Source organism: Trypanosoma conorhini, assembly GCF_003719485.1.
Source record: "Trypanosoma conorhini strain 025E chromosome Unknown Tco_14.4_contig_00093, whole genome shotgun sequence".
NCBI lineage: Eukaryota > Euglenozoa > Kinetoplastea > Trypanosomatida > Trypanosomatidae > Trypanosoma > Trypanosoma conorhini.
The window spans coordinates 1-9511 of NW_021704178.1; the positions used below are offsets into that span (position 1 = coordinate 1).

Genomic DNA, 9511 nt, shown 5'->3' on the forward strand with positions numbered 1-9511 from the left:
CGGCAGTACGGCCTCCTTCTCTGCTTCTTCTGGCGCGGCTTCCTCAGCCTCCTCGGTGGTCTGCGGCGGCAGTACGGCCTCCTTCCCTGCTTCGGCTGGCGCAGCTTCTTCAGCTCCCTTGGCGGTGTGCGGCGATTGTTGCCAAACTTGTTCTGCTTGTTTACCTTGTTTAGGCGGTTTTACTGTTCTTTCTTGATTTTCATTGGTGCGTAGTGGACTGCTTTGTTCTTTGTTTCGGACGGGTGTGTTCGCTTTCGGGCGTGTTGGTAATGTGGTGTCGATGCTTTCGAGTTGCTGAAGTTTTTCTGTCAGTGATGCAAGGCGTTTGCGGAGATAAGCCCTTGAGCTGTGAGTGGGTGTAAACTCATTTTCTTGCTGCTCCTCGCGTGACTTCATATCGTGGTCGTTTGTGTCGCTCGATGTTCTGCCTGGAGCGGCAGGCGTGTTGTGGTTAGGCGGTGCTAGCAAGGATCTTGTCACTAGTGAAGGCTGCGAGGTTGCTTTTCCACTCGGTGGGGTTTTTGTCTTGGTTGTCGGAAGTTTTGCTTCCGTAGATGGAATGGGCTGCCCATGCACGTGCATGTTGGTCGGGATATCGTTTTGGGGGCCGAAGTGTTCTGTTGGTTCAATGGTGGGGGTGCCCTCGCGTTCGACAGGTGGTGCCGGCATAGTGTCGCCTTCGTGCGCCTGCGCTGTTGCAGCGTCCGCGGGCGGCGCAGCCGGGCGGTGGTGGGAGTCCAGCACAGTTGCCTTTGCAGGGTGAGGCTGCGGCGCGCCTCGCAGTTCCCTGGCCTCCTTGCCGTGAGGCACGTCGCTGTGAGGGGACGCCTGCGCAGTAGTTGTTGAGGGGCATTTAGGCGGCTGTAGTTTGATACTTGCCGCCTGTTCCGCAGCTCTCGCCTCGCTTTTCCCCTTCGCTAGGAGTGTGTGTGGCCGCTGTGGGTGCTGCCGGCCGTGGTGCAGTCGCTTTTGCGCGACCCGCGCCAAGGCGCTTCTGTGCCGGTCTGCCATCACGGCGAGGGTGGCCCACGAGCTTCCCTCGTCGAGGGCTATCGCCCGGCGTTCCCCCTCCTCCGCCGTCGTTGTCAGCGCCAGCGCCATCTCCAACGCCTCGCGCCTTTCCTGCGCCTTCTCGCTCGTGGTGCGGAGGTCGTACGGGCGGCGCTGCTGCCACAAGCCGGCGGAGGGAGGAACGTTGCGGAAGAGGCCTCCGCCCGGCGTGCTGCGCTTCGAGGAGGCGGTTGCCGTGGAGTCCCGCTTTTGCCGTCCCAAGATCTCCTCCATCAGCGTCGGCACGCCGGGGGTTTCCGGCGTTGAGGCGCAGGCCCCCGGCGCAGCAATGGCCCCGCTGTGCGAACCCGCGCGTGCGTCCTGAGGTGGCGTGGGGGGCAACTGCGAACTCTCCTCCTTCGACTCCACCACAACGCGGAAAGTGCCGGTGCAGTTCTGCACGCTCTGGGGCGTCAGTAGGGTGTAGATGTGGAAGTCCCGGTCCAGGTAGGTGACGTACGCGACGGCCAGGCCGAGCAGGGCGGCGTTCTCCACGATGGCGCCGACGACGTCCTCAAAGGCGCAGGGCCCCTTTCCCCTGGGAGCCATCACCTTCGAGGCGCCGACGCGGTCGCCGCCCTTCGTCACGAACGTCACCGTCCAGTAGCCGAGGTCGTCGGGGGGGCCGGCGCTGCCGTTGCAGCCGCTGGAGCGGTTGCCGCCTGTCCGTGACTCCGCTGCGCCGCTGTGGGGCCCAAGGGAACCGGGGCTGTGGCGACTCGCCGCCGAGCGCCACGATCGTGACGACGACGGCCGGTGACTGTGGCTGTCGCCGACGCGCATCAACGACTGGTTCGATGCGCGTGCCAGCTGCGGCGGCCCCAGCGGGTGCGGGCTATCCGGGCGCGGCGAGAGCGTCTCCGCGTCGGAGGTAAAAATAAGGCTGTGGCGTGTTTGTCGCGTATGCGGCGGCGTCGGGTGCCCCGTTGCGGTGGCCGCTCTACTGTGACTCGCATGCATTTCTTCACACCTCCCTGCACGTCACACTACAGGCCCCGCTTCTCAGCCTGCGCCTCTTATTCGCCTGTTTTGTACTTTTGTTGCTTTTTGCTTTTGCCTGCTGCCTCCCGCAGGACGTTGATTGCTGCCAATGCTCGGGTGCGCCACACACAGACACAGACAGACGGAGAGAAAAAGAGAGGAGCTGTCGCAGTAGCAGCCACCGCGGCAGTGTTGCCCGCGCCGTGTAGAGTCGCAAGGCACTGCAAGGCGAGCTTCTCCTTGTGCCCGTCTTCCGCGTGGTGGGGGATGGACAGGCAGGCGCGCTCCCGCGGTCGCTTCTCGCCTCACCGCCCCTCCTCCCTGCAAGCAACTAACTGTGATTATATACAATATTATATATATATATATATATACGCATATATGTATGTATATAACCCTGCGCCAGAGGGGAACGGTGCTGTGGTCCGTATTCCGCTACAGAGGGGCAACAAACGAAGGAAGGCGCGTTTCTGTAGGGGGTGGGGAGGTGCGTCGGCGTCAGCGAAGAAGCACAAGAACGGCAAACGACGGCGACAAGAAAAGCAAAGGCAAAGAAAGAAGAAAAAAAAAAAATAGCGGCAAGGCTGACACATAACTCATAGCACATCAAACACACACACACACATATATATATATAATGCGAATACATATTTCCTTTCGTTGTTGGTTTGATTCTTTTGCCTCTTTGCTTCTGGGCCGGACTGTCGGCGTTGCGTGGGTCCGGGCCTGCGTTGCCACGTAGACGAATGCGTGGGCCGCGCCGCGAGGACACGTGGACATACAAAGCGAAAAAAGGATAAGAAAAAAAAACAATATAACAAAAAAAATCGTCAAGAAAACCCGTTTGGTCCCCCTGCTTCGGTTCGTGTACATAAAAACAAAACAAAAGCGCGGCCATTGGAGACGCGGCCTTTCGCCCGCACCACGGCGCTCTCTCTCCCTTTCTCTCCCTCTCACTCTCTATATGGGCGCCGGCACGAAGAAAAGATAAAGTGACAGATGCCGTCAGCACCCCACCGCCGCTGCCGCAAAGTAAAGCAACCAAGACAGACCGCCGTGGTTGTTCCACCGCAGACGCGAGGCTTTGGATGAATGCGCGTGGTGGTAAGTGGGAGGACACACACGGAGGCCAAAACGTTGGCCCCACGTTCACACGCACAAGACACACGCGTACTTCCCTCTCCTATTCACCTGCAAGCGGCAGCGGAGCTGTGACGCATTCGGCCCTCGCTTTTTCATTTCTTTCACCAACCGCGCACCCATTGCAGGTACTGCCGTGATTTTTGGGCATTCCGCACAGACGACAACGCTTCCTCCTTTAGGCCGCCATCAGCTTTTTGTGCCTTGCCGGCCGCGCCGGCGTAGACGCTCAGCGGCGGATGGAAAGAGTAGCGCCGCTTCAGGGCACGCGGGTGGCCCGCCCCGCCGTCGTGAGTGAAGTCGCAGCTCAGGCCTGCGGACTGGACGCCGCGGCCCGTGCCGCGCAGCCCACGCGGCGGGGTGGACTCTGCAATAGAGTGCAGCCGTGCAATCCCGTCCGCGATCTCGCCCCGCAGCCGCTCCACCACGGAGAGCGGCGGCGCCGCAACGACCGAGCACGCAGAGAACGGGCGTGGCGCCGCGTCGCAGGAAAACGCGTCTTGCACGCGGGCAGCATCAACCGGCGCGCCCTGTGAAGACGCCGCCGGGGCCCTGTGCGCTAGCACCCTGCTGATGTTGCTGCTCGGCGCAGTTCTCGCAACACCGCATGCGGAGCGGCTACCGTCGCTTGACAACACACGCGCTACCGGCGCACTCAACGAGGCGGCCGCAACGCCGCCCAACTTCGGGGGCGACGACGCACAACTCGACGGCCGCGCTGCCCTGGCGCCGCGTCCACCCTCCTCTCTGCTTGCCGTGGAGGGGCAGGCAGCCGTCGGCGGCGTGGTGGGCTTCTTCTCCGCGGGCGTGCGGGCGTTCGTGGGGACGACAAACACCCTGAACTGGCATCCGATGCTGCGGCAATTCTCATGCGAGAGCGGGACGTAGCCACCCAACTCCTCACTGTAGTAAAAAACAGCGCGGACCACGTACGACAGCGGTGCCACCAGACGTTTTAGGTGGCGAATGACAACTGCCTCGTCGAGGAGGAAGGTGGTGGCGGTGCGTGTGGGCGACATGCACTCCAGCGTCATAAACTCACCCGCGCTTTCGGCGGCGCCCACCACGCCCGTGGTGAGTGTGACGCACCAGCGACGGTCTTGCGCCCAGCCCGGGCCCAACGCCGTCTCAGTCCGGGGCGCACCGCACGACGTAGCGGGTCGCCGTGCAGCGGACGGCGGCGTCAAACGCCGGGGCCCGCAATTCCGCCAAAGATACGTCGAGAGTCCCGAGCGACGCAGGGAGCCCGAGGCGCCGGGCTGCGTTTGACAGCCGCTGGCGCCGGCGTTGACGTCGCTCTCGCCCGGGCTCCGCGGACGGCGTGGCGGGCTGGCGCGTTGCTGCTGCACCAGCAGCCGCAGCCGCTCCACCCACCTGCCGGTGTCGTCGTCGGGCCCGGGGGAGGCGCACGGCGGCGCGAAGGAAGAAGAAAACTCGTCGACAGAGGCGAGACCGTCTGCCTCCTGCGCGTGAATGGAGCTGAGCTGCGAGAGACGCGAGTGCAGCCCCGATCGACTTACCGCGGAGCATGGCGACCCGCACCGTGACTGTGGAGGCACACCCTCAGCGGGGGCAGCCTGGCTCAGCGGCAGTTGCATTCTGCACCCGCGGTGTACTTCACCGCCTCCTCACTGAGGGCACACGATACACGCGAGAAAGCGCTTTCCCCTTATTCCTCCCCTCGCAAGTGCTCTTCTCACGTGCGCAAATAAGTACACACCCCCTCCGCGTGCCAAATGCGTAGCAAGAGAGAAAGAGAGAGAGAAAAAAAGCACGTTTATCCGTCAGAAGCAAAGGCGAGGAGCAGGCACGCACACACACACACACACGCATATATATATATATAGACACACGCCAGCGCAGGTCTCCAATGGAGGAAAAATAAAGAAGGAAGAGGCAGGGAGTAGCCAATGAAGCGAAAAGCCAGTGCTTCAGCGATCACGGCGCCCACTCACGCTGCCGCTTCACCCCCCGTTTCCCCTGTACAACCGCCTCCTTGGCTCGCTCGGCTTGGAGTCGTCGTCGGCGCAGGAGCGACGTCGTCTTTTCCCAGACAGCCTCCATCTCCTTCTGATGCCGCGCAAACCCGGTCTTTGCCAGCTGCAGCCCCTCCTCTGTCTCCCCCAACCAGAAGTCTTTGCTTCCTTGCGTCATCAGCCGCAGGACGTTCTCCCACGCGGCCCGCGTCTCTGCATCGCAGCGGACGCGAACACCGCTGAGAAGCACGTACACGGGAGACTTGGTCAGGTGCATGGTCTCCAGAATGTGAATGCCACCGTGCACGAGCGGCTGCAGCAGCGCGAGCAGAATAGAAAGACTGGCGCACTGTGGGACGCCGAAGACGAGCATGATTGCGCCGCCCTCCTCGACGTGCTCCACCGCAAGGCGAAGCTGCGGCAGAAGGAAGCTAAACCACGGCAGCACGGGCTGCACCTCGCCGCCGCCAACCGCCGCCTCCGCCTTCTTCGCCGCACTCTCGGTGTCATGTGGGCGCAGCTCCGCGATGCGCTGCCCGTGGTCCTGCACTGCCCCACCGTTGACGAAGCAAAAAGTCCGTCCTCTAATGGAGTCGTGCCAGTCATTCTCAGTGATGCTTCCCGCAATAAACTCGTAGCGCGCGGCCGCCGCCGGTGACTGCAGCCATGACGCGTCGGATGCGATGCCGCCGTGACTGACTGGGAGCGACACCCCCACACCACGCCACTGCAGCCTCGTCACGAGGAACTTTGACACGCCGCCGGGCGCGGAGCCGAGGTCAAGAAACGTGGGCGGGCCCTTTTCTTCCGCTGCGTCCCCCGCCGGCGGGGCGTGCCTTGCCCGAGGCGAGACGGTAAAGAAGTCCGGCGCGGCACGCGGGAGCACACGCCCGGCGTGCTCACAGTACCTTTCACACAGCCTGACGATGTCGCTGTTACCAAACGAGGTCGCAGGCGCGGCGGCCGAACCCTCCTGACGCTTGCCGCCTGCCTCTTCTTGCCGCTGCTTGTACCACCAATCCAACGCCTCCGACTGCCAGCCCGCCGCCCGCTCCCGCTCAAGCGCAGAGTAGACTGCGGAGGCTGCCTGCAGGTACTCGTGCCAGCGATGAGGCTCGCCAATGTCACTGCCCGCCGCCGCGCCCGCCACACACACGTCCATTCCCCTGCCACACCTCGTCCTTTTTTTTCTTTCCGCAAGCGGCAAAACAAAAAGAAAATAATAATAAAACAAAAACAAAAAAAAAGAGGCGCATCGGAGCAGAAAGAGAAAAGCGTGTAATTCTTACGCCCGTGCGACGACCCCGTGCACCTCAACACATGCTGTGCGAGAGGAACCCCCCAATCACACAGGGCGCAGAAGGAAAAGGACACCAACAACAACAACAACAACAAGAAGAGCCAGGGAAAGTAGCCTCATAAACTGTGATGGTTTTACTGAAGGAAAATCCCTTCCCCCTGCCCCTCGCCGCCAGCCTCCCTCCCTCTCTCACCCTCTCCCGTTCCTTTTTTATAGTTCTCTGCATCTTACCCGGTGCATGCTGCGTCTCACACATGCACGCACGCGCGTCCTCCGCCGTGGTTTCCGTGCCAGTAAACGCTGCGTCGCTAATTTGCCGCAGGGTTCTTTTTGTTCCGCTCAATATTATAAATGTACAACTTCTTCAGCACAGTGTCCGTGCACTGGCCAAAGGCGACGTTTTCCTTGAAGCAGTCCGTTGACCACCGCGCCCCTGCCGCCTTCTGGCACTTCACACCGGCGTCGTACTCCTTCTTGCAGAATATCATTGCAATCCCCTCCAAGTAGGCACTCTTCTGCTTCTGGCACACAAAGTTGATGTCGTCATTGACGCGAGACTGGAGGCACCGCTCAAGGTCCTGTCGTTGCTTGTCGTACACCCTCGTGAACTTGTCCGCGAGCTCATTGAACTCCTTAGTGTTGCGGGACATCACCGTTTAACCCGCACCACAACAAATATACCTCGTGTTCGAAGTTTTCCCGCTCTCGCACACAGTGAAAAGACTGTGATGTCCGACCTGAGTTTGGACAGTATCTCCCGTTTCAGCCGCTAGTTTATTATTTCCTTCTGGCGACGCGAGTGACGCCCACACATATATATATATTTCAGTGTGCGTGTGTGTGTGTGTGTGTGTGTGTGTGTGTGTCCGCAGCTTACTTCGTGTGGTGCGCAGCAGCGACGTCAGTCGTGATGTCCCCCACCACCCGCTTTTTGTCTCTCTCTCTCTCTCTCTCTTTTCTTCTTACCCACCCCCCTCCTTCCCTTCCACAACGCGCCAATGCGTTGTAAGTGCCGCGTGTGAATGCACATGTGCATTACGGGTGGGGGGGGCGGCGCCCATTACACGCCGAAAGAAAAACAGAAAGAGAAGAAAAAAAGGGTTCCCACGCGCACAAATTATTATTTTTTTTTGTATGCACGTGGGCGGCAGGGAAGTGGATCCGCCGCAGACAGGGGGGTTTGGCGGCGGGAAGCCGAGGAGGTAATCCCCCAAGCTGCGGCTGTTGTTTAGGCGCATGCAGGTGGAGAGAATGAAAGAAAGAAAGAAAAAAGTGTCAGTCTCCTTTATTCGCTGTTATGGACTCCCCGCCATCTCTCACTTTCCCTCGCCCTCCCTCTCGTCTGCGTCTCCCTTATTTGTTTGCTTGGCGCTGCTGCTGCTGAAGGGGGGCGGGGTGTTCTTTAAATTTGATGTCGTCCTTTTTTTTTATCTTCTTTCTTTTTTCCTGTTGTTTTTTGTTTTCGTGCTTTTTTAATTCGTTGCTTCTCCGGGTTAATTGCCCCCCTCCACCCACAGAGCCGCAGACACGCCGGCCTCGCTACTTCCCCGCCCCTGGCATCGCACGCATGCGCAGGCTCTAGCGGTGGCGCTCAAGGAACAGGCGCACCCCGGAGGTGCCGATGAGGCGCCCCGACAGGACTGCCCGCGCGTGCAGCGCACTGCCCTCATCCACGAAGGACGCCACGACGTCCTCCACCACGTCGGCGCCCTCCATGGCCGCCGTCGCGGCAAACGGGGCCCCACCGCCCGTCCAAATGTCGCGATCCTCCTCGCCGTCACTATCGCCGACGTCCGCGCTCGCGTGTCCTCTGCCTTTCGTCAAAGTGCGGTGCCGTTTCTCAGGCCGCTGGCCGCCGGCAGCCGCGCCGGCCGAGACCGTCGCAGGGGTGGCAACAGGGGCGACGGCGCTGCTGCTGTCACTCGCGTCGATGAGGGCAAGGAATCCCTGTACCCCGCCAAGCGCGCGGAGGGCAAGGGCCCGCGGGGCCGCGGGCACAAGACGGACGTCCACCAAACACGCCTGCTTTGCACACTCCACGGCGGAGAGCGGGTAGTACTGCACCTTCCACCGTCTGCCATACATTTTGGCGTTCTGCAGGCGCTTGAACATGGCCGCCGCGACGGCCTTGTTAGGGACCTCAAAAGTGAGCGTCGCCCCATCTGGTTCCTCCATAATGCCGGCGTCCGAGATTTGCCTCTGGTGCTGTGGCAAGAGACGTCGCACGGCGCGGGTGTAGATGGCGGACATGTTGCTCGGAAGATCCGCCACGACGAATGAGCCATGAAGAACCTCTGCGTCTCCCCCACCACAAGGATGCTTTCTTTTGGCCTCCCGCTCTCCCTCACCCCCGTCATAACGCGGAGAATGAGGACGTTTCGCGGCCGGTGATGCCGCGGCACCGCGGCCGCCACGCTTCTTCCCGTGCGTTTGTGTTGTTGTTGACATTCCTTCCTAGACGCGTCTGTCACCGCCACCACAGCCCGTGTCTCGCGCAGCCACCGCGGGCAGCTTGGCCTATGCGTGCAGGTGCCGTGCGTGCCTGTGCAGGAGCCCCTCCCCCAGACACGCACACGCGCAGCTGCGATTGGTCGTGCAGAGGCCCAGGCAGCCGTCTGTGGCGTCCCCCGCGACGCACACGCAGCAGCAACCGAAGAAGGAAAGAAAAAGAGAAGGTCATGGCAGGCAGTACGCTTCTTTTTTATTATTATTTTGGTTGTTGTTTTTGTTCGCGCCCCCCCAGCCACGCCACGTGCACGTCAAGCAGCAGCAGCAGCAGCAGCAGCAGGGAGGGGAATACCACCGCGAGACAAGAGCGTACAGGGTGGGGGAGTGCGCGGAGGGCCGGCAATCAACATCCCCTCCTCTCTGCTTCTCTGTCGGTCGGTGGCGGTATTTGCCACCTCCACGCAGAGGCGTATCTTCCCCGCTATCGCACGGTTTCCCCTCAGGCACGCACACACGCGCACACGCACGGCAAGAAAGCCAACACAGGAAAACACCAAGCAGCACAATAAGAGGGGAAGAAGGGGGGGAAAAAAAACCTAAAAAAAAAACGAACAAT

The 9511-nt window shown here is 61.0% G+C and overlaps 5 protein-coding genes across 5 annotated transcripts, besides 15 other annotated features; all 5 read right to left on the reverse strand.

The window, feature by feature from the left end:
• On the reverse strand, positions 1-2010 carry Tco025E_02387 (putative microtubule-associated protein Gb4; the record flags this gene model as incomplete). The annotated part of the gene is made up of 1 exon (XM_029369314.1): positions 1-2010. A coding segment is annotated over one exon (2010 nt), but the record flags the coding sequence as incomplete, so codon positions are not given.
• A 363-nt stretch (positions 2011-2373) lies between these two features.
• Positions 2374-2425: a microsatellite.
• Positions 2426-2618: 193 nt separating this feature from the next.
• Positions 2619-2656: a microsatellite.
• A 305-nt stretch (positions 2657-2961) lies between these two features.
• Positions 2962-2993: a microsatellite.
• A 282-nt stretch (positions 2994-3275) lies between these two features.
• Tco025E_02388 (uncharacterized protein) lies at positions 3276-4769 on the reverse strand (the record flags this gene model as incomplete). The annotated part of the gene is made up of 1 exon (XM_029369315.1): positions 3276-4769. One exon carries the CDS (start codon positions 4767-4769, stop codon positions 3276-3278), a length of 1494 nt encoding a protein of 497 aa, XP_029230598.1.
• A 148-nt stretch (positions 4770-4917) lies between these two features.
• Positions 4918-4936: a microsatellite.
• Positions 4937-4979: 43 nt separating this feature from the next.
• Positions 4980-5024: a microsatellite.
• Positions 5025-5109: 85 nt separating this feature from the next.
• Positions 5110-6309, reverse strand: Tco025E_02389 (methyltransferase; the record flags this gene model as incomplete). Its single annotated transcript, XM_029369316.1, has 1 exon — positions 5110-6309. One exon carries the CDS (start codon positions 6307-6309, stop codon positions 5110-5112), a length of 1200 nt encoding a protein of 399 aa, XP_029230599.1.
• A 43-nt stretch (positions 6310-6352) lies between these two features.
• Positions 6353-6394: a sequence feature (A-rich).
• Positions 6395-6517: 123 nt separating this feature from the next.
• Positions 6518-6545: a microsatellite.
• Positions 6546-6596: 51 nt separating this feature from the next.
• Positions 6597-6635: a microsatellite.
• Positions 6636-6755: 120 nt separating this feature from the next.
• On the reverse strand, positions 6756-7097 carry Tco025E_02390 (uncharacterized protein; the record flags this gene model as incomplete). Its single annotated transcript, XM_029369317.1, has 1 exon — positions 6756-7097. One exon carries the CDS (start codon positions 7095-7097, stop codon positions 6756-6758), a length of 342 nt encoding a protein of 113 aa, XP_029230600.1.
• A 178-nt stretch (positions 7098-7275) lies between these two features.
• Positions 7276-7313: a microsatellite.
• A 68-nt stretch (positions 7314-7381) lies between these two features.
• Positions 7382-7410: a microsatellite.
• A 106-nt stretch (positions 7411-7516) lies between these two features.
• Positions 7517-7546: a sequence feature (A-rich).
• Positions 7547-7692: 146 nt separating this feature from the next.
• Positions 7693-7720: a microsatellite.
• A 305-nt stretch (positions 7721-8025) lies between these two features.
• Positions 8026-8895, reverse strand: Tco025E_02391 (uncharacterized protein; the record flags this gene model as incomplete). Its single annotated transcript, XM_029369318.1, has 1 exon — positions 8026-8895. The coding sequence occupies one exon, from the start codon at positions 8893-8895 to the stop codon at positions 8026-8028; it is 870 nt and encodes a 289-aa protein (XP_029230601.1).
• A 250-nt stretch (positions 8896-9145) lies between these two features.
• Positions 9146-9177: a microsatellite.
• Positions 9178-9209: 32 nt separating this feature from the next.
• Positions 9210-9235: a microsatellite.
• Positions 9236-9395: 160 nt separating this feature from the next.
• Positions 9396-9423: a microsatellite.
• The last annotated feature ends 88 nt before the right edge of the window (positions 9424-9511 follow it).